Below are 22,260 nucleotides of genomic sequence, written 5' to 3' on the forward strand. Positions count from 1 at the left end.
TCTTCGGGACCACGTTTGCGGTGCCGGACCCCTTGAGACAGAGCCTGAGTTTTCGACTTCGCCATGTCTCCACCGGCGCTGCTGCGCTGCCCTGCCCTCCGCTGCCCCCTACGCCAAGTGGCTGAGCTGGAGACCGCAGCCCTGCCTTCTCCGTCTCGGGTCCCTTTACACGTCTGGAGTTTTACAGCCACAGGTTAGGGCTCTCGCATCAGAGACGCCCACCTTCCAGTCCCACATCAGCCCCTGGCTGCTGTGTGCCTTTAACTCAACTATTCAGCTTCCCTCGGCCTCAGTTTCCTTATCTGTAAAGGAAGATGACAGGATTGCTATAAATTCAACCTACAAATCCGGGTTCTCAAGACACACTTACTACTTTATTTCTTTTGTGCAATTAAGTCTGTATTGAATTTGTTACGATATTGCTGCTAAGTTTTCGTTTCTTGGTCATGAGGCATGTGGAGTCTTAGCTCCCTGATCCCGGATTGAATCTGCACCCCCTGCGTTCCTTCGCCACCAGACCCCCGGGGTGCCCCCTTTATTTCTTCTGTTGCTGTTATCAGTCACTCAGTCGTGCCTGACTCTTGAGCTGCAGCACACCAGGCCTCCCTGCCCTTCACTGTCTCCCTGAGTTTGCTCAAACTCATGTCCCTTGAACCGATGATGCTGTCCAAGCATCTCATTCTCTGTCGTCCCCTTCTCCTCTCGCCTTTCATCTTCCCAGCATCAGAATCTTTTCCAGTGAGTCAGCTCTTCACATCAGGTGGCCAAAGGATTGAAACTTCAGCTTCAGCATCAGTCCTTCCAATGAATATTCAGGGTAGATTTTCTTTAGGATTGACCGGTTTGATCTCTTTGCAGTACAAGGGACTCTCTGGAGTCCTCCAGCACTGTAATTCAGAAGCATAAAATCTTCAGCGCTCAACCTTCTTTATGGTCCAACTCTCACATCCATATGTGACTACTGGAAAAACCATAGCTTTGACTAGACGGACCTTTATTGGCAAAGTGATGTCTCTGCTTTTTAATATGCTGTCTGGGTTGGTCATAGCTTTTCTTCCAAGGAGCAAGTGTCTCAATTTCATGGCTGCAGTCGCATCTGCAGTTCTTTTGGAGCCCCCCAAAATAAAGGCTGTCACTGCTTCCACTTTTCTCCTATTCTGATTAAACCAGTCTGATTCTGTCCTGGGCCTGCTGGGATGGCAAAAAATTCTGTTTTCTCATACAATGTCCTTGAAGGCTTAGGGGAGCCCAGGAAGCAAGGGAGGGCTGCCATCCGATTCACAGTTGCTCTGCCCGCCGGAGTCTCTGTAACTGGGGCTCCTGCACCCTGGATGGGTGCAGGGCAAGAATCTTTGGAGGCCAGCAATCTGGGGCCCACCTCCCAACCCCCATCCCTGTGGGGGTCTTGTCCTCTCCCGGGGACCACGCGGGGAGGCACGGGGTGCTTGAAGCACAGGGCATCTTCGCTCCTGCTCACAGTCCATCTCCCCTCAAAGCCATGTCCCTGCCCTCGCTCCTCAGGACCCCTGGCATTGTCCCAGTGGGCTCAGAGCTGAAGCCTGCAGGAGGCCACTGCGTCCCACCCAGAGAAATGACTAAGGTGACTGGGGGGGGGGGGGCGGTGGTGGTGGGGCTACAAAGCAACATCTCAACAAACCATTCTGTTGTGTGAGTAACAATAACGCTCACCAGCCTAAACTCGCATCGACAGAGGAACAGGTGAAGACGAGGCCCACATACACAGCTGAATATACTCAGCCATTAAAAAGAATTCAATTCTGCCCTTTGCAGCAATATGGATGGGCCTAAAGATTGTCATAGTGAGTGGAGTAAGTCAGACAGAGAAGGGGAAATACTTTAGTACATCCCTTACATGGGAATCCGCAAAGACGTGACGCATGCGAGCTTATTTACAAAACAGACTCACAGGCTTAGAGAACAAACTCAGGTGTCTGGGGGGAGCGATAGCTAGGGAGTCTGGAGTGGACATTACACACTGCTCTATTTAAAATGGATAGCTAACAAGGTCCTACTATACAGCACAGGGAACTCTGCTCAGTGTTAAGTGGCAGCCTGGATGGGAGGGGAGTCTGGGGGAGAAGGGATACATGTAAATGTTAGGCTGCGTCCCTTTGCTGTGCACCTGAAGCTATCTCAACATTGTTAACTGGTTATACTTCAATACAAAGTAAAAAGTTTAATGAAGAAAAAATAATACAACTATAAAAATAAAAATGATGGGCCCAAACTGGTAACAACCACAAAAAAATAACAATAATGCTTACCACTGGAGGTACTTTACAACCTGTTCCCCCCTTAAGCGTTCCTGGAGTTGACCCGCTGGTCCTTCTTCATCCTGTGCACCCTTTCCGGGCGGTCTCACCCGGCACAGCAGCTGCGGCCATGCCGTGGCTGCCAAGCCCTTCCTGCAGCCCTTCCTGATCACCACGCATGGCCTGAAATGATCTCACCTGACCCTAAGCTCAAGCCAGAAACCTGGGAAACCCCAGCTCCTCCCCTTCCTCCTACCACGTCTTTAGTAAGTCACTCACGAGTCAGGCCAGGTCTCACCCCCAGGTAGCTCTGGACTCCCCCCATCTCCTCCCCACCCAAAGCCACAGGGTGAATTCAGGTCCTGTCACCCTTCGTCTGGATACTGTCTCTTGTGGTTCCCTTGTTTTGCAACCCTCCCCGTGCCAATCACTCATACCAGTCTGCCCAGCTTGTCCTAGGAAGAGCAGTCTTCAGTAGTGTGACGGTTAATTTTATGTGTCAACTTGGCTAGGCCATGGTACCCAGAGATTTGGTCAAATGTTATTCCAGATGTTTCTGTAAAGGTATATTTTAGATGAGACTAACTGAAATAAATGGTCATCTGCTTGACCTGCCATGGTGTGGTGGGCCACGTCCAATCATGTGAAGGCCAGAAAAGCAAAAAGGCTGACTTCAATAAATGGGGAGTTCTGCAAGCAGCCAGCCTCTGGAGCCGGACTGTGCCCCCTTCCTGGGCCTGCAGCCTGCCAGTCCATCCTGCAGCCTGGGGCCCTGTCAGCCTCTGGAGTATCATGGACCAACTCTTCTCTCTCTGTATGTCTGTACACACACACAGATGGGGGGGCGGGAAAATCCTCTTAATTCTGTTTCCCTGGAGCTTTTCTTCAATTCAGGATAAAAATCTTAAATCCTTAACCCACATGGCTTTACAGCCAGCTTAGCTCCCCGAGTGTGTCTCAGTTGCCCAGTCATGTGTGGCTCTTTGTGACCTCATGGACTGCAGCCCACCAGGCTCCACTGTCCATGGACCCTCCAGGCAAGAATACTGGAGTGGGTGGCCATTTCCTTCTCCAGGGGGTCTTCCGGACCCAGGGATCACTCCTGCATTGAAGACCGATGCTTTACCGTCTGAGCTACTAGGGAAGCCCAGCTCGCCTGGTGCCTCTGTACGATTGGAAAAAGCCACCGCCTCTAGGCAGACTTGCCTCTGGCCGCGGCCGGGTGCTTGGTGGGTGGAGCCTGGGGGCGCTGGTCCTAGTTTGGTGCAGAGCACAACCTGGACAACCGTATGGAGCCGGCCCTGCGTCCTGGGCCCCCTGCCGGCGGCTCCAGTATCCTGGACCCTCGCCTCCTCCTCACCCAACACCCCAAGCTCCCTCAGCTCCCAGACCCTCAGGGGGTCCTTTGCCGTTGGGCTTCTGTGCGTCCCGTCGCTGCTGCCCTGGGCTCCTCTCCTGCCCCGATCCCCGGTTCCCGGCACGGCCCCCTCGGGCAGGCAGTGTGGTCCTCGGCAGGGGTCAGCCCCCGGTCCCCCCGCTGGGTGCTGGGGGCCTTCCTTCTCTGACCCTGCTGCCTAGTGACCGCGCCTCTAGCTCGGGGATGCCGGGGGTGGGGGGGCGTGCGAGGGGGCGCTGGAACTTTGACCCGCCGGGAGGGGCCCTAGCAGGAGCTCCGTCAGCGCGGCCCGAAGCGGCGGGTGAGAGAATGAACGACGGCCGGGGCGCCGGCTCCGTCAGCCCCCGAGCGCGCCCCCCGCTCCTGGCCGGGCCGCGGCCGCCGGGGGCCCGACGAGGGCGAGAGGGCAGGGCGGAGAGGGCCGGGGGGGTGGGCGCGGCGCCCCCCTTCGCTCAGCCTGGCTCTCCAGGCGCGGAAGCCGCCGGGCCGGCCGGAGCGCGCGGAGGGAAGGCGGCCCCGGGCCCGGGAGGAGCCTCCCCCGCCGGGCCGCGGGAACTGGCGGCGCGGGGGGCTCCCGCGGCGCGCGCGTCCGGAGGCGGGGGGCGGCGGCCGGCCCCGCCGCGCCGGGGTCCTCGCGGGACGCCCCCCCCCGCCGCGGGCGCCTCCCCGCCCCGCCGCGCGGCCCCGCCCCGGCTCCTGGAGCGGAATCTCGGGTCTCTGCGCGCGTCCTCCCCCTCCTTCCTCTGGGCCTTGGTACGCCCCAGGGGACAGATGTCTTGGGATCTTTAACATTTGGGATGCTGCGAATGCCGAAGTTAAATGAAATACCTCCGGGGCGGGGAGGCCGGGAGGAGTCGCGGGGGGAGGAGAGCCGGCCTGGACGAGCAGGTCCCGAGGCGGCGAGGCGCGCGCGGGGGGCGCGGGGGCAGGCGGGCGGCGCGGGACCTCCATGGGACAGGTAAGGGCAGCACCCGGGCGCGGCGCGGGGGCGCCGAGCCCCCACCCCCCGGCCCTCCGCCGAGGCGGAGGGGGCCCCGGCGGGCAGTGGGCGAATTCGCCGGGGGTGGGAATTCCGAATCCCTACCGAAAAGGCGCGTTTCCGTCTCCTCGACCTTTCTCCTCCGACCTTCCCCACGCCTGCGGACCCCCTGGCAGGTTCCGGGAAGCCAGACAAAAGGAGCCGAGCCTCGGGCCGCCGGGACGCGGAGGGCGCGGTGGGGGAGGGGAGCGGGGTGGACCGGACAAAGGGGCTTTTGGAGGCGAGCCTAGAGGTCTGATTCCAGGGCGCATTCCAGGCCGTCGTGGAGTCCGCCGTCCCTGCCCCACTCCCCCGTCGCTCGCTGGAGGCGAGCACCTTTCCCAGCGGGAGGGGAGCACAGGGGAAGGGAAACAGTTTAAGGAACCGTCTCCCACCCCCCTGGGCCTGGAGGGTCTCGGGATGACCCCCTCCTTTCTCTTTTCACTGCTGGAAAGGGAAGACAGCCGCTGACCACCGGTTCGGTGATTGCTGAAATTTTCAGAGTCCCCGAGACTGGTGTTTGCTGGGTGCTGGTGGGGATGGGGGGATGGTCACACCCCCTTGCTTTAACTTCCAACCTCGTGTGTCACACGGAACTTAACAGGAGGAACTTTAAAACACAATGGAGAGTGGATGGATGCAGGAGGTGGGAGAGTCCTCTGATTCAGGACCTCTCCTTAGGAAACTCAACAGAGATGCAGCTTCTGCTTTCAAAGATCGGATTCCAAGTATTCTAGGAAACCCCGCTTCCTCAGCAACTGGTGGTCCTGGTGATGGTGCTCTGGCGTCTAGATCTCAGGGTGCTGGCTGGAAGCAGAGCGCTGCTGTCCAGCAGGCCTCTGGAGTGCGCACCTGCCCCTGGGCACCATGGACGGAGTCCAGGGAGATCCGCATCTCAGGGTTCTTGGGAGAGCGGGGTGACCAGTCCCACTCCGAGTCCCACAGCCTGCTGGGCTGGGAAGTGCTGCGGGTGAGTCTGAGGGCGCACAGGCTTCCTGAGGGTCAGCACACGGCCTGATCCTCGTCCTTCTCTTCCTGAACTCAGAGATGGGGCGTTACTCCAGAACAGGGTTCTTAACTGGGTCCATGGGCATGAAAAAGACCCTGAGGTTGGGAAAGATTGAGTGCAGGAGGCGAAGGGGACGACAGAGGATGAGGGTTGGATAGCATCACCGACTCAATGGACATGAGTTTGAGCAAGCTCTGGGAGATGGTGAAGGACAGGGAGGCCTGGTGTGCTGCAGTCCATGGGGTCGAAAAGCGTCAGACACGACTGACCCACTGAACAGCGATGAATGGGCACCGGCCTCGGTGGATAGAATGAATCCCGAGGGTCTTGCACTCAGATGGGAAAAGGTTTATTTTTCATCAGCCTTTACTGAAAGTTGACATTGCCTTCAGTTATGACGACAAGACGGCATTGGCAGTAGCTGTGATTTGCTGTTAATAGATGCCAGAGGGCGTCAGGTCACAGAGCCGTTGTGATAGCCGTCTAGGAACCTGGGGTGCTGTCCGTCGTACAGAATTGCCAGACTACTGGGTCCTGTTTAATGTTAATAGAGAAACATGTATAGTTTACTATGTTGTCTCGTTTTTAGAACTGCATTTCATTATAATTGATTCTCTTAGTGATTCTCTTTATCTTAAATAATGTATTAAAAAATATGCTACAAGCTGATTCTAGAAGCTTCCATCACCTCCCCTTGCTGGGGGATGGGCAAGGTGGAGTCTGGGTGTGCCTCAGGGTCTCCTCTGTTTGTTGTGGGAAGACTGACAGGCCTGGAGGGGATGGGGAGGCACAGGGGTGGGGCTGCCAGCGCTTCTGGGGACCCAGGGCGGGCCCCCCAGCACCGGGGACTGCCCCCTGCTGGAGCCCCTCAGCCTCAGCCTGGGAAAGACAGGGGTGATCAGCCTGGAGGGTGCTAGGTCGCACTTTGGATAGAGGGTGTGTGCAGGAACGTGAGGGGCATTGGGGGTGTGTGGGGCAGTAGGGGCTGCCTGTGTCCGTGACACGGCTCTGTGGGAGATGCTTGGGGTGACGTCCTCTGTTGTCCCTTCCCAGGGGGCTGGGGGAGGGAGGTGGCCTTTGGGTTCGGGGGCTGGGGAGGTGGGCTGGGGGCTGGGTGTTGGGGAGCCATCTGGAAATGTGTGTAGTGCTGGGACCCCGGGGCGAGGGCCGTGGCGGGGAGGGAGGTGCTGGGGGCAGCCCTGGGGGGTCTCTGCGTGGGCAGCACCTGTCCCCTTCTTCCTCCCGTGCTGTGCTTGTGTGCTTAGCCGCTCAGTCGTCCCCGCTCTCTGCGACCCCGTGGACTGTAAGCTGCTAGGCTGTTTCAGTCCGTGGATTCTCCAGGCCAGAACACTGGAGTGGGCAGCCATTCATCTCTCCAGGGGACCTTCCCGACCCAGGAATGGAACCAGGGTCTCCTGCCTTGCAGGCGGATTCTTTACCAGCTGAGCCACTAGGGAAGGCCTTCATCCTGCTGGGGATGGACCACTGGCTGCCCTGGCTCTGCTTCCCTGATGAAACAGGCTGAACTCCAACAGTGCTGGGTTTGCCTGAGGGTTGGTGGGGTGGGGACCCAGGCGTTCATGAAGCTCCACTTTGGGCTCTGGCCCCCGGTGTTTGGGGATGTCAGTGACAAAGAGGGCGGGTGTGGCCTTGATGATCCTGGCGGGAGACGTCTGGGGTCAGAGGGGGGAACAGCCTGGCCTCCTTTGGGACCCCGGAGCCTCCCTGCTTGGAGTTCCAGGGCCATGGCCCAGCCTGGGGCTTCTAACCTGGCTGGGCCTGGGCCCCACTTCAGTGAGGGGAGCAGGGACCCGTCTCGTCAGCGTGCAGCCTTCTTGCTGGTGTTCCCCGCATGCGTGAGGGAGCTGTGCGGGTTGGGAACCTGGGGGGCGGGCGGGGCCCTGAAGGCCCGACCCCGCTGCCTTCTCCTGGGGTTCCTGCGGGGAGCCCTTGGTCCCATCCCCCGCTGCCCCCGGAAGTGCAGAGGCCCGAGCTGCCTGGGCGGCAGGATTTGTGCAGGGAAGGGCTTGCTCACCGCTCCTCCCTCTGACTCAAGTCGGAACAAGTAACCTGGCTCCCCTGGCCTGGCAGCCTGGGAGGGACGCGGGCGGGCCCCAGGGAGGGCCAGCAGTCGGCCGTCAGCTCGCGGAGCCACCCTGGGTCGGAGTGCGGGGCGGCCTGGCACGCCCTGAGGCCACACGCCGGGCCCCTCAGCCCCCTGACCGGGACCAGGGGGTGTTTCCCTGACGCCTGGACAGAAACCTGGACGCAGGTGAGGCGAGGCAGCCAGCATGGGTCTTTGGGGCGAGGAGCCAGCTTGCCCGGGAGCCTGGCCGTGGGCCCTGCTCATGTCTGGGGTACAGGGGGCGGGGGTGCTCATGGGCTGAGACGAGGCCCCAGCGCAGGGTCCCTGCAGCTGGGGGGCCCCTCCGGAGGGACTGCTGCACGGCTGAGGCTTCTGTCTCAGCCTGGCGCTGGCCCAGAGGTTCACGTTCAGGGCGGGGAGTGATCAGCAGCTGGGGTGCCGTCCAGTGTTCACTGGTGAGAACGGGGCCCCAGCGGGTGAGGTGAGGTGAGCTCCTAGATCCCAGCGGCAGCGGCAGGACCCAGGCTTGAATCCCGGGCACCGAGGTCCGTGCTCGAGTTGGGGGGCCCAGAGTGCCCGCCCCTGACCTTGGATGGAGAGTCGGGGCTCCAAGGGGAGTGTCCGGCCAGCCCATGCCCTCCGTCCCCACCATCCCCGCTTGCTCCCCACAACAGCACAGGGGCCTGAGAAGCTGGCCGAGTTGTCACCACTTCCCAGGGCGACTCGTGAGTGGTTAATAATTAATTAGTAAGTGTGACTAATTGATGGCTTCCCTCCCCTGACCAAGCAGGCGTGCTCACCCAGACAGCCTCGGTTCGTCGCTCAGGCCAGGCTGAGCTCAGCCTCTGGGGAGGCTCAGGCTGGACGTGGGGGGCAGGGTGGGTCAGGGGAGCTGCCTGCCCTCTGTCCGGCTCCAGCTCCAGGAGGAAGGAGCATCTGGGAAGGACGGGCCGGGCAGAGGTAGCTCACCCTGTGTGCCCTCGTATCGGTTCCTCTCCGCGGCATCTCTGCAGAGGGCCCACATGGTCCCGCTGTGCCTTCTCTAGGCCTCCTTGGAGGACCGGAACTCCGACCTGCAGGCCCACATTGGTTTAGGGCTAGGCTTAGCTGATGCCCAAGGTACTCTGCCGGCCGTGCTCTGATGTGGGTCTGCAGGCTGTGCGTGGGCAGCGGGGTGCTCCCTGGCCTGCTAGGCAGGGTCTCTCCCTACACCTGCCCTGCTCGGGGTGCAGCCTCCAAGGCCACCTCCTCCCCACAGCTGACCAGCCCACCTCCCCCGCGCCGCGGCGTGCCCCGAGGAGAGGCAGGAGGAGAGGCAGGATAAGCTCCAGACAGAAACTCGGAAGGACTTTTGGACTGTTGCTCAATGGCTGACTCAGTGAGGAGGTGGCTGGCTCTCCTTCCAGGCCGCCTGCCGGGGCCCCACCCGGCCTCCCCACCCCCGCTCCAGCCAGCAGCCGCGGGCTCTGTGGGGACAGCGGCCGCCCGCAGGGGTGGGGTGGTTGCTGGTGCCGGTGGACGCTCACCTGGGAGCACTCCTGAGCTGCACGTGCGCTCCCGGGCCAGGGAGGCAGGGTGGCTACCACCTGCCTGTACCTGCGCTTCGGCAGCTTCTGCTCTGGTCACCCTCTGCTCACACACACACACACACTGAGACGCATATACACACACACAGACAAATATACACACACACTCACATACCCAGACACATAGACACACACAGACACCCACATACACAGACACATACACACGAAGACTCACACATACACCCACAGACACACACACCCACACCCATACACAGACACACACACACACCCATACACAGACACCCAGAGACACCCATACACAGACACACACACACCCATACACAGACACCCACAGACACACACATGCGCATGCTGTGTCTCTCCTGGCTGGGGGTGTGATGCCCTGGTCTCCTCCCCTCCGAGGGGTCTCCCAGGGGTCATGGGTAGCCCAGAGCTGGCGGGAGGCTTTGGGCACCTGACTTCGGATGGACGGCCTGGTGCAGGCAGAGCAGGGGGCCTGGTCTGTGGGCGCACACACAGGCCTGGCCGCGTGCCAGCGCCCTCCCCATAGGGCAGTGGGCACGGTGTGCCTCCTGGCATGGACACTGCCCTCCCAGGTTTGTCCTCCCCGTTTCATCCTCTCCCTTCGCTCTCCTTACGGTTTTTCTGCCTGGTGTCACGGTCCCCGGGGCCCGCCCTGCTGTTACCCCCCTGGCTTCGAGGCTTCTTTGCAGGGGGCAGCGGTGGCTGTCTAGGCTGGGCTGAGAGTCCACCCAGGGCCGGGTCACCCCAGCACCAAGGCCACCCCACCCCCAGACTCCCTCCCCCAGAGGCCAGGTCGCCACTCCGCGGCCCCGCCCTCACGCAGCCGACTAATCAGCTCTGTCTGGAAGCTCGGGGCTTTACTGCTGTCATTTTTTGTTGTTCTTTTAAAAGCTGGGGAAACTCCAGGCCACCTCCGTGTCCTGGCCTGGGCTGGGAAGGGTGTCGGCCCCTCCTCCTCCTCGCCCCCTCCTCCCAGAAGCCCGCCATGGACAGCAAGGACGAGGTCAGCGACACGGACAGCGGCATCATCTTGCACTCAGGTGAGTGGTTCAGGCCCCCCAGTCCCTGAGCCCCCGAGCCCCCGACGCCTCCATTCCCCAAGTCCACGAGTCCGGGGCTCTGGGCCCCGAGGGTTGCAGGGCAGACACCGGGAGGGCTGGAGGGCCTTCCTTGCTGGGGTCTGGCCGGGAGCGTGGGTCCTGTCTGGGCAAGTATCTGCAGTGCTCTCCCTTGGCTCCACGATCCCTCAGAAGCTGGAAAATCTTATCTGGTTGGGGTGAGGGGCTGAGGCTCTGGTCTGTGCGAGCTGGTGGGCCCAGTGGGGACTGGTCTGGATGGAGGACCAGAGACAAGAGGTGTGGGTGGTGTGTGTGCCTGTGTGTGAGAGCGAGGGGGAGAAACAGAGAAAGCGGTCAGCGGCCGTGGGTGGAGGGTGGGATGGGAAGGGTGAACCCTGACCGCGGCCGCCCCGCACCAGGCTGGTGGGGCCGCCCGTCCTCTGAGCGGTCATGGGCCACTGGGTGGCGGGAGACGAGCCGGTTTGCGGCTGTGACACAGCACCGTGGCAGCCGGCCCGCAGTCTGGACAGGCCTGAGACTGTGAGCCCGCGTGTGCATCACCGCCTGGGCTGGGGCGGGCAGGGAGGCAGCCGGGACCGGCCCCCCTGAGCACATGGCCCTGTCCCCAGCAGGCCCGGACAGCCCGGTGTCCCCCGGGAAGGAGCTGACCCACGCCGTGCGGAAGCAGCAGCGGGCCCTGGAGGAGCGGCTGGAAGCCTGCCTGGAGGAGCTGAGGAGGCTCTGCCTGCGGGAGGCGGTGAGGGCCGCTCGGCTGCGGGGTGGGGCTGAGAGTCAGGGGTCGGGCGCCGCCCCACCGCCGCTCTCCCTGGGGGGCCAACAGCACCGCACGGGGGAGGAGCCCAGGGCACCAAGGCCCGGCCCGTGCAGAGGCCCGGCCCTGGGGAGCAGGAGGGACAGCCCTGGACGCAGGGCGGGCGGAGGTGGCAGGGGCCGGGTGGGCATGGGCCACGCACGCCTGCTGGACGGTGCTCCGCCCAGGGCTGGGCCTGTGAGAGCCGCCTGGCGCGACCTCGTTCCCCCCTGCAGGAGCTGACTGGCATCCTGCCTGCGGAGTTTCCCCTCAGACCCGGGGAGAAGGCCCCCAAGGTCCGCCGCAGGATCGGAGCCGCTTATAAGCTGGACGAGTGGGCCCTGCACAGGGAGGTGAGTCTGCCGGCGCCATCCTGGGTCCCGCAGGCGGATGGCCCTGTCCCCAGGCCACCGCCCCACCGCCGGAGGCCTTTGGCTCCCGGTGGACAAGGGGCCCCGCCCACGAGTCACCCACAGGGGCCTCAGGGAAGCCCTGCCTGGGCAGGAACTGGAAGGGCCGGGGCCTCAAGGGAGGACGCTGGGCCAGTCCCCCCAAGGGCCAAAGGGCAGCCGCCTGGACGGGCGGGTGGCTCGGCCCCCAGCCTGTCTTCCTCTTTCTCAGCCCGGGTGGAGAGCCGTGGGGTGGATCCCGCCCTCGGCCCCGCCCTGTGTTGTGAGGGGTTGCGGAGCCCCTGAGCTGGTCTGCCCTTCCGTTGGACCCTTGGATGGGAATGTGTCCACCTCGGCCCCCGCCCCCGCGGGGCTTGGCTCGAGGCCGCCGGTTGGGTCCCAGGGCGGGTGTGGGGGGGCTGCCTGGGATCGCTGATCGCGTCCTCCCCCAGGACCCCCTGAGCGGCCTGGAGCGCCAGCTGGCCCTGCAGCTGCAGATCGCCGAGGCGGCGCGGCGCCTGTGCCGCGAGGGGAACCTGGGCCGCCAGGTGCGCCGGCAGCGCCAGCACGCGGTGCGCCTGGAGGAGGAGAAGCTGCGGCAGCTGCAGCGCTGCCTGGGCGAGCGGCAGGGGCGTCCCCTACCCGGCCCGGCGCCGGGCCCAGGTGAGCCCCCGTCCCCGGGGGGACCCGCTCCCGGGGCCGCCCCCGACCTCAGCCGGCCCCACCCCCTTCCCCAGGACCACCCCTCTCCCCGAGGCCCCTCCCCACTTAGAAAAGAGCGTGCTCCTCCCTTCTGCTTCCTGCGTGAAGTACACGCCTGGGCAGGGGCCGCACAGGCTGTCCGCTGTCTCCAGGGCGTGTTCAGCCCTGCTGCCCCCAGCCCACGGCGTGGGTGGCGTGAGGCTCTGCTGCCCGCTGTGGGCGCTCCCGAGGTCCCGCTCTGAGCCTGTCTGTCCAGGGGACCGCTTCAGGGCCCGCGCCTCTGCTGGAAGTCCAGCCCCACCTGCCCACCCGCCATCCCCAAAGCGCTGCGGAATCTAGGCCCACCGGGTTGGGAGCGGCCCCTGCTCTCTAGTTACTGAGCCTCAGGCCAGTCCCCGAGCCCAGACCAGTCCTTGGACGGCAGTTGGTCCGGCCCAGCGCCCCTCCTGACGGGAGGTTCTGGGCCCTCAGCACGGCTCTCTCTTTCTCCTGACCCAAGCCCCGCTCATCGGGTCGGCCCTTGGAGGCCTCCCTCCTGATCCATCCCTGGGGCCTCTGGCCCTGGGCGCCACTCCCCCAGGCCTCTCCTGGGCCCCGGGCCTGCTGAGAGCCGGTGGCTCTGCATGGAACTGGACTCCAGGCCTCACCAGGCTCCCCAGCCCCCACCCCCGCCCCTCAGGGTGGGCTTCCTGCCAGGGCACCCGCGGAGCCCGAAGTCTTGGTCTGTGTGCGGGCCCCACGGCAGTGCGGCAGGCAGACAGTCTCCATACCGTCTCAGGATTCCCTGCCACCGCGCATCGCCTCTAATTCAGTGGGGAAAGGGTGGGCCAGACACCTTGCTGGTCCCCCACAGCCAGGAGTAGGGGGCAAGCGAGGAGGGGGGACCTCCATGTGCTGGCTGACCCGGTAGAGCCAGGAGACAGGGAGCCGGCAGGCCTGGACAGGGACCCCCAGGCAGACCGGCGCTGAGGGGAGAGGCCCCCAGCCCCTTCACTTCCCGACCGCACCTGGGACGCGGCCTCCCCTTGGAAGGCAGCAGCTGACCGGCGCTGGAGCCCCGAGGGCCCACTGGGCCGGTGGGGAGCGGCCGCGTCCCGTCTGTGTGTCTCAGCGCCTCCTGTATCCCTTCTGGGCTTGCTGCATCCCGGGGCCCTGACCACGGGCCTGCGGTGTGGGCAGGGGGCGGTGTGCGGTGTTGCTCCGCTGCCACGTTTGTGACGATGACGCTTCTTGTCGAGAGTGCAGAGCAGGCCAGGACACGCCTGGGGCTTTGGCCAGCCGGCCCGGGAGACGGAGGCAGGCATGCAGTCCAGCGGGGACAGAGCCATGGGGAAGGGACCAGCGCAGCAGTGCCTTCACCCTCCTGATCAGAGAAACAGGCCTGCTCTCCACACGCAGTCCTGTCCTGGCAAGGCCGAGGTCCTGGCTTCCAGTGTCCTCTCTTGGGAGCCCAGGAGGGGGTGGTTGGAGACAAGTAGTTCCTGCCCTGTGGCTCCTCTGCCCAGCCCGGCTCGCCCTGAAACAAGGAAGTAGAGAGGAGTTGATAATTAGTAGCTGAAAGGTGTGGAGAAGGCAATGGCACCCCACTCCAGTACTCTTGCCTGGAGAATCCCATGGACAGAGGAGCCTGGTGGGCTGCCGTCTATGGGGTTGCACAGAGTCAGACACGACTGAAGTGACTTAGCAGCAGCAGCAGCTGAAAGGTGTTTTGAGTTAAAGAGAGAAAAGGCAAACAGACTAACCAGAAACCTAACAGAAACCCCCTCACCCTCTTGGTCATTCCACTGGCAACTGTGCCCGTGCCAGGCGAGGGGACCTGGCTGGCCCTCCGCAGGCGCTGGGGAGCGGCCCCGTGTGGGACTCACTGCCACAGTGGGCCTGGGAGAAATGCCCTGGTGCTGATCTAACGCAGCAGGTGCTCGGGACGCCTCTGGATGGACAGTGCCCGCTGTTGGCAACACTAGTAGAATTTCTCGGATGACAGGAACTTTCCAGACCCACGGGGGGCTGTAGGGCGCTTGGATTGTGCCTGTGTGGCTGAGGGACTAAATTTTCATTTTATTTAAAATAGCCACAAGCAGCTGTTGGCTGCGGGTGGGATGGTGGTGCTTGGAGGGTGTTCAGTGGGGTGACTGCCCTCCGCCTGGGTTGTCCTGCTGCCGCTGCGGGGCCAGGGGCTCAGTGTGGCCACAGCAGCGAGCAGCCCTTGGGAACCACGAGTAATCCGGCGGTGGGCAGGGGCCTCCGGGTCCCCACCCGTGTAATCCGGCGGCGGGCAGGGGCCTCCAGGTCCCCACCTGTGCACTGTTCCTCTCAGTCCACGGGGTTCTGATGATGCAGATTTGGGCTGACGGCAGGGGATGGCTTTCTTCCCAGACTGTGTAGTCAAACCCAAAACACACGACTCTCACCCCACTGCACCCCTGGGCTGTGACAGGAGCGGTCCCACAGTGGCCCCAGCTGACACTGGTGAAACAGAAGTGTCTCGATTCCTCGGGTTTCTGTAAAAGATCAGAGGCTGGGAAGCAGGCTTCAGGAGGAGGATGTCTCCCCAGGTGAACTCTTAAGCTCAGAATCGTGTCCACTGAGCTGGTCCAGGGGCACGGTTTACAAACTGCTCTGTGTGAAGGTTCTCGTTCTTCTTTTTTTAATCATTTTTTAAAATGATGATATATTGATGGCATAATGTCCACAACAGTTTTTTTCTTTTTCTGCTTTTTAAAAAAGGTATCATTTATTTGGGCTTCCCTGGTGGTTCAGACGGTAAAGAATCCACCCGCAATGCCGGAGACCTGGGTTCCATCCCTGGGGGTCGGGGAGCAGGGAACAGCTACCCACTCCAGTATTCTTGCCTGGAGAATCCCATGAGGGGCCTGGTGGGCTACAGTCCATTTTGTAAATGAATGACATATTAGTGGAATAATGTCCGCAACTGTTTTTCTTTAAAAAAAAAAACAAAAACAAAACGACACTGTCTATCTGGCTGCCTTGGATCCTCACTGCAGCTCATCCACTTCTTCCTAGTCGCAGCTGGAATCTTACTTTCCCGACAGGGCTCACACCTGTGTCCCTGCATTGGAAGGTGGATTCTTAACCACTGGACCACCAGTCCCACTACTTCATTTAAACCGAGGAGCAGAGACTGACAAGCTTCTGTAGCGGTCCAGAGAGCAGGTCTTAGGCTCCTGGGCTGTACTGTGTGGGTCACCACTACCCAACTCTGCCCTCACAGCATGAAAGCAGCCAGACGTCACGTAAAGAAACTCGTAGCTGAGTTTCAATGAAACTTTATGAAAACAGCCAATTAACTGGGTTTGTCCCGTAGGCCTGCCATCAGTCAATCCTTGTTAGAATTTTCAGATGGCTGGAAACTAAATCCTGAAGTTTTCTGAGTAAGGACCTCTGCACGAGAAACTAGCTAACAGCAGAGCCCGTGAGTGGTGGTGAGCCAGGCTGGTCAGACTGTCTGGGTGGGAGTCTGACTCAGCCACCTAATGCCAGACTGACCTGAGCTATTTTATCAGCTCATCCACGCCTCTGTGGCCTCAGCTATTACACGGAGACGGAGATGTAATCTCACAGGGTACAAAGCACTAAGTGGAGCCCAAGAGAAACGTTAGCCGTTGCGAATTTGCCCTCATCCTTGTTCTCGAGCGTGGTTGAAAATGGTTTGTGAGTTCCGTCCGGGCCGTGTTAGGTCCAGACACAGTGTCTGAAGTTTCAGTCCACTCAAAGTGAAAGTGTTAGTCGCTCAGTCGTGTCTGACTCTTTGCGGTCCCATGGACTGTAGCCCACGAGGCTCCTCTGTCCATGGGATTCTCCAGGCAAGAATACTGGAGTGGGTGGCCATGCCCTTCTCCAGGGAATCTTCCTGACTCAGGGGTTGAACCCAGGTTTCCTGATTGGCAGGTGGGTTCTTTACCATCTGAGCCACCGGGGAAGTTTGTTCAGGGGCAGCGGCAAATTCGAGTCCTCTGACTCCTGGGTCCCCGGGCTGTGCCCATGCAGACGTGCTCCGTCTGTGAGTTCCGGAGGCTGCCCTGTCATCAGTGAAGGACCTCCCTGGCTCAGCCGGCCAGGCCACCCTTGAATTGTCCCAGGACCCCACAGTCCCAACTCCCACTCACGCTGCTCGTCTGTCGGCCTCAGGTTTGGGGTCCTTGAGTTGCATTGTATTTGTGGTAAGCAGAAGACTATAGCGAATTAGGTGAAATCTCTACAGCAGTCTAGAACGACCCTCTCTGCCTTTGCCCTCCCCAGCCTGGAAAGCCTGCCAGCACGGGGCCTGGGGAAGTGGAGGCCCAGAGCGCTGACAGAGTCTCCGAGGCTGCAAAGCTAGTGACAGGGCCTGCATTAAAAGCAGACTTCCCGTCTCCTCAGCCCGTCTTCTGACTGTTTCTCCTTCCCAGTAATAAAGTGGCGCCCAGCCTGGCGCTGAGCTCCGGTTGGTGTTTCCTGATGGGGTGCCCGCAGGAGAGGAGGGGCAGGCAGGTCGCCCGCAGAGCAGGGGGTGTTCCTCACCCGCTCCTCTCCCCTTTGGCTTCCCCAGAGCTCAGCGCCTCGGATGACAGCTCCCTGTCGGATGGGCTGCCCCGGGAGGAAGGTGAGAGGGGCTTCGGGATTCTTGTTAGCTGGGCTCCTGCGTGAGTTTACTGGAGCGTTCCCTTAGTGAGCTGGGGGGCGAGGGGCGCAGGGTGGGCCCAGAGTCTGCTCCATGGGGTCGCTGAGTCCCACTCGCACCTCCTAGCCGCGGGGACGGCCAGCCCATCACCGGTGCAGGCGCTCAGTCACCCCGGCGGGAAGGTAAGTCCCGCAGAGCCTTGGGCGCCGGGCCCCTGCTGTGGCCTAAGACTCAGCCTTTGCTTCAATGCACACCATTCGCAGCCTCAGCTGTCCGCCACAGCCGCTGCCCTTTGTGAAAACAGGGCAAAACCGAGGGAATAAGCATGAGTTCATAGGCTGAGCACCCTGCCTACAAACCCTAACGATGCTGGGGGCAGGGGCGTCCTGCCCAGGGGAGGGCTCAGGCCGGTCAAGAAGACACACACACGGGCACAGCGTGACAATGAAAATAGGCAAATGGGAGGTCAGCTGCAGGAGCAAAGGAGAGAAGTGGAGTCTGAGCCAGGAGAGTCAATCTGTGGGTATGGGGGCGCTTCTTGGAGGAGGCAGGTGTAACATGGAGCCGTGAGGGAGTGAGTCCCAAAGGAGAAGAAAGTGTTTCGGAGCATCTGGGCCCAGAGCCATGGCCTGGCACAGTTGGACAGTGGAGAAGAAAGTGTCTTGGAGCATCTGGGCCCAGAGCCATGGCCTGGCACAGCCAGACAAACAGCCAAGGGAGGGAGAGCAGGGAGCAGGCTGTGGAGGTTCTAGTTGGGCCGGTTCCCCCGCCGCTGCTCTCACCGGGTTTCTCTGACCTGCAGAGGCACCTCAAGTGCCAAAACCGCCCCCAGAGGCCCCAGATCCACCCGCCCGGCCTCTCCCGCCCCAGAGCCTTGAGGGGCTGCAGCCAGCAGGCCCTGAGATGGGGGGCCTGGAGCGGGCCCCCATCCAGAACAGCCCTTGGAAGGAGACGAGTCTGGACCACCCCTATGAGAAGCCCAGGAAGTCTTCCGAGGCTGGAAGCGAGTCCAGGTCAGGCATGAGGAAGGGAGGGCTGGGGGCAGGTGGGATCTGGGGGAGGGGGCGTGGCTGGGCATTGGTGTGGGAGGCTTCCCTCCGTGTGATGCTGTGGGCTGGCATCCCTGGGTGGAGGCATTCCCGCTGCTGACCCATCTCCAACCCCTCCACCTCCAGCAGCCCAGCCAGCACCCCGCAGGATGGGCCGAGCGCCTCCAGCCTGTGGCTGCTGGAGCCCGCCTCCTACTGTGTGGTCCCCATCCGCAGTGTTCCTGGGCAGCGGCAGGGCCGTACCAGTGCCCCAGCCACCCCTGACATGCAGGGCAGGAGGGGCCATTCGCAGCCCCTGAGGTAAGAGCCAGGCCCCCCCCAGACATCCCGGGAGAATCTAGAGGGTGGCAGCGCCCAGGGCTATGTGGGACACCCGTGGGCGACATGGGGCTTGTGCAGTGGCTTTTCCTTGAGACTCTTTCTCAGGCACCTCTCAGCAGAGGCTGCGCCCCAGCGGGCAAAGCTAAGGGCGAGTCACTTACGAAGCAACTTGTTTTCTTCCAGAGACTCCGGTCTTGTCTCTGCATGACCTTTCTCCCCATCCAGAAGACTGTCTTGTTGGGGGGAGATAGTGTCTTGGTAGGGACTCTTGCGGTGGTCTGTGATTGTTTTGGTATTGGTCCCTGACAATGGACAGTTCACGTTTTCAGTTGATATCCAGTTGATTCTCACTACTTGGGTAGTTATGTCCTGTGAAGTCACCACAAACCACTGCTCCCTGCGACACAGGGTCACAGCTGCTGGCCTGTCAATGGATCGACACATAAACTTGTTTTATGGAGTTTCTGTTGAAACAACCTTATCTAACATATACCACTGAACTCGGGGCCAGCAGCCCGAGAACGCACACCCACACGGAGCTCATCTAACCCGTGTTTTCTCCATGAATCACGCCCCAGCTTCCTCATGCTCTGGACACCAGACAGCCCTGTAGCACCAGCTTCAGGGCCGACTTAATCTGTGAAATCACCTGCAGAGGCATAAAAACACGAAAGCATGATGCTAAATAGACTGTGGAAAGGGCCTTTGTGTGCAGGGTGAGAACTGAGGTCTCAGCCTGGAGAGCCTGTTGGGCAGCTCAGAATCTTCACCACCCTGTGTGTGTCCACACGTGACCAGAGAGTTTGGGAGTGTTGATTTGGAAGTTACAGATGCGTTCGAGCCGCAGGTGAATCCACAGACACAGAACCCATGATCGATGAGCACCCACTGTGCCCTCCCTTCTGAGTCCTCTGCCCTCTGGGGCTTGTTTCAGTGACCACTGCTGGATCAGTGGGCCAGGGATGGCGGGCAGTGTTGGCCACGCCCTCCCAGGGGTCCAAGGCAGCCTCAGGATGTGGCTGGGTTCTCATGTCAGGTTAGCTGCCCGTGGGCAGCACTGAAGTCCAGCAGCGCATTTTCCAGCGTACACACCCAGGCCTTTAACACACGGCCTATGTGCAGATCAGTGAAAGGCATCCCCTCTGGATGGGCAGGCCTGCTTGCTCCCGAGGGGCTGGCAGTGGCAGAGTGGATTCCTGACCGGCTGGCTTTCCTGGGCTGGTGTCCCGGGGAGGGCGGCTGTCCCAGCTGGCTGGGGCCACCATGCAGAGCCCCTCGCCGGGCAGAAGGCACTGTCTCCCAGGCTGGAGGCTGAAGTCCAGGCCCCAGGTGTTTCTCCCTTGGCCTCAGCCCTGGGCTCTCCGCCCTTGACGAGCTTGTCTCGGTGCCGGGGCCAGTTTCAGGCCTTCATCTCAGATGTTTGCCAGTGTCCGCCCAGACAGATCGTGTGGACGAAATGCCACTGGACCGCTTGCACCTGAGATGGCGGAGGCCAGGAGGCAGCTGTGGCCTCCTCGCCCCCAACCCGGGCTGGCCATGCAGTGGAGCAGGAGGGGGTGGGGTGCCGGAGGGGCGTGTAGGACGCTAGGTGGGCCGCGCGATGCCTCGGTCCCTAGACCCTCGGAGGCACGGCTGACTCAGTGCCCCCCCTTCTCCCTGCAGGAGTGACCCCTTCCGCGCGGGCCCCGACGGCCGGGGTCGCAGCGCCCTCCCGCGGCGCCGCCCCACTTACTACACGGTGACGGCGCCGGAGCCCTGCTGCGCTCGCCCCGCGCCCGCGCCGCGTGCCGCCTGCCACTCGTGCTCTGAGGACAGCGGCTCCGAAGCGTCCAGCCTGTCGCACCCCACTCCGCCCGGCAGCAGTAGCCCCGACATCTCCTTCCTGCGGCCCCTCTCCCCGCCCGCGCCATCCCGCCCGCACCGCGGCCCCGCGGGCCCCCGGCCCCGGCCGCCCCCCGCCTGCCTGCGGGCTGCGCGCTACGTGGTGCTGGCGGAGGGCCGCCCGCCGCCCGCCCAGTGGGCCGAGTGGGGCCCGGGCCGCGGCGAGGACGCGGCCCCCGCGCGCTGGCAGCGCCCGCCACCCGCCCACGGCCGCGTGGCCCGGACGCCCTCGCTGCGCGACCACCCCGCGGGCCGCGGGCTCAGCAAGGCCGCCGTGTCCGAGGAGCTCAAGTCGTGGCACGAGCGGGCCCGGCTCCGGAGCGCGCGCCCCCACTCGCTGGACCGCCAGGGGGCGTTCCGCGTGCGCAGCCTGCCGCCCGGCCCCGACAGCTTTGTGCGCGCGCCCGGCCCGCGCGGACAGGTACGCGCCCCGGCCCGGCTCTCCGGGTCCTGCGGTCCCTGCGGGCCCAGCGCAGAGCCCAGAGCCAGCAGTCCGGGGGCCCGGCAGCCCTCAGCTAGGAAGAACAGCCCCCGGACGTTTCCTTACGGCTCTGGGGTGACTCCCCTGGGCGCCTCCAAAGTTTGGCTGCTCAAGAGCGCGTGCCCACGTGCGCCGGTGGAGGTTACCCTCCCGGACACCTAAAACATCTCCCCCTAACGGCTCCTGAGGATCTACCAGACAGACCTCTATTCGTAATCCGATGTCCAGTCCAGTCACCCCCAGATTTCCTGACTTGAGGTCCCAGGACAGTCTGGAAAGGGTTTGCAGGAGGCGAACCTGTGGCCACCGGTCAGCTCCTCCCCACCCCTACTCCCCTTCCATCACCCAGCTGAGAAGCAAGCTGACCTGTGGCTAAGTGCCCAGGCCCTGGTACAAGTCAGCCTTGCCCCTTAGCAGTCAGGATGGGGCTGGTTAGTCAACACTCCCATCATGTCACCCCTTCTGTAAAGCGGGAGCAGTAAAGGACCCGTCCACTAGGGGCAGTACTGCGTGTGAAATGACCAGCGCCCTGTATGGTAAGCCCTAGATGAGAGGTGTTACTGTCACCCAGGACCAGGGGCTGGGTTGGTGGGCAGCTTGTAGGTGGAGCACCCCAACGTGAGATAGGGTGGCCGCCCTGGTTTCGGTGCCCAGTTTCTTCCTACGGAACAAGGGCACCAGGCAGGAGCCTTCCTTTGTTCTTGCCCCCTGGTACAGAGGGCTCTGCAAGGGCCATGCTCCTGAAGTCCCCACAGGCTGCTTCCTGAGACCTGGGGTTCTGGCAGGCCCCGCCAGGCCTCCCTCCCCGCCCCCAGTTCTTTGGGCCGCAGCTGGCCTCCCAGGCCTGGCAGCGCCCTGGCTCCGGTCCCAGCCGCACCCTCCAGCTGAAGTGCCTTCCCCTTCCCGCGAGCTGGGACCTGTCCTTGGCCCAGGCCCAGTGCAGCCCGATGTGCCAGATGGGAGGGTGATGAGAACTGAGCCCAGGAGAGGGGGGCAGAGCAAAGGTCAAGGTGCCTGTCACACCCTGAAAAGAACTGGGGTGGAAATGGATAGGGCCATCTCTGGGCCCAGAGAGCCTCTGGGGAGGCAGGGGCTGGGTGGCTGGACCAGTGCTGCAGCCGGTCAGCAGCCTTCAGGGACAAGGATGGGGTGGCCGGGTGTGCTGTCCCGACACCTCGACCTGGCTAGCTCACACGCCTCTCCTTTCCTCCTGGCCTGACAGGTGCCCACGGTGTGCGTGCTCCGGAGATCGCCTGAGGGGGCCCCCGTGCAAGTTTTTGTACCTGAGAATGGCGAGATCATGAGCCAGGTGTAACCCCGGGCTGCAGACGCCCTGGCCGGCTGGTGGAAGGAACTGGTTCCCAGCGGGGCTGGGGCTGCGGCCGCCCCCTCTCGTCGCCCTCTTCAGCTCCCTTCCCCCATCGCAGGTCGATGACCTGGAGCTGAGACTTTTTTTTAATCAGTTTTTGTTCAAAAGCCCTGGCCTAAGGATTTATGTTTGTGGTTTGTCCGCACGATCCCTGTGTTAGGAGGATGCTTTACTTCCCAGAGACTGGCCTACTGGATGCGGGGCCTCGCCTCTGCCTAGTGGCAT

The 22,260-nt window shown here is 62.3% G+C and overlaps 1 protein-coding gene across 1 annotated transcript; it reads left to right on the forward strand.

Moving 5' to 3' along the window:
- Nucleotides 1-4,466: 4,466 nt before the first annotated feature.
- Nucleotides 4,467-21,981, forward strand: INAVA (innate immunity activator). The gene is made up of 10 exons (XM_052654098.1): nucleotides 4,467-4,627; nucleotides 10,245-10,393; nucleotides 11,044-11,168; nucleotides 11,459-11,575; nucleotides 12,064-12,274; nucleotides 16,863-16,916; nucleotides 17,737-17,947; nucleotides 18,110-18,283; nucleotides 19,967-20,606; nucleotides 21,889-21,981. Exons 1-10 carry the CDS (start codon nucleotides 4,467-4,469, stop codon nucleotides 21,979-21,981), a joined length of 1,935 nt encoding a protein of 644 aa, XP_052510058.1.
- Nucleotides 21,982-22,260: the final 279 nt, after the last annotated feature.

The sequence above is a fragment of the Budorcas taxicolor genome, chromosome 16, assembly GCF_023091745.1.
Source record: "Budorcas taxicolor isolate Tak-1 chromosome 16, Takin1.1, whole genome shotgun sequence".
NCBI classification, from domain to species: domain Eukaryota; kingdom Metazoa; phylum Chordata; class Mammalia; order Artiodactyla; family Bovidae; genus Budorcas; species Budorcas taxicolor.

Coding starts and splice junctions, on each gene's coding strand:
- INAVA (XM_052654098.1), top strand. CDS start 4,467: ATGCTGCGAATGCCGAAGTTAAATGAAATACCTCCGGGGCGGGGAGGC. Junction 10,394..11,043: donor CGGCATCATCTTGCACTCAG/GTGAGTGGTTCA, acceptor TGTCCCCAGCAG/GCCCGGACAGCCCGGTGTCC. Junction 12,275..16,862: donor CGGCCCGGCGCCGGGCCCAG/GTGAGCCCCCGT, acceptor TGGCTTCCCCAG/AGCTCAGCGCCTCGGATGAC.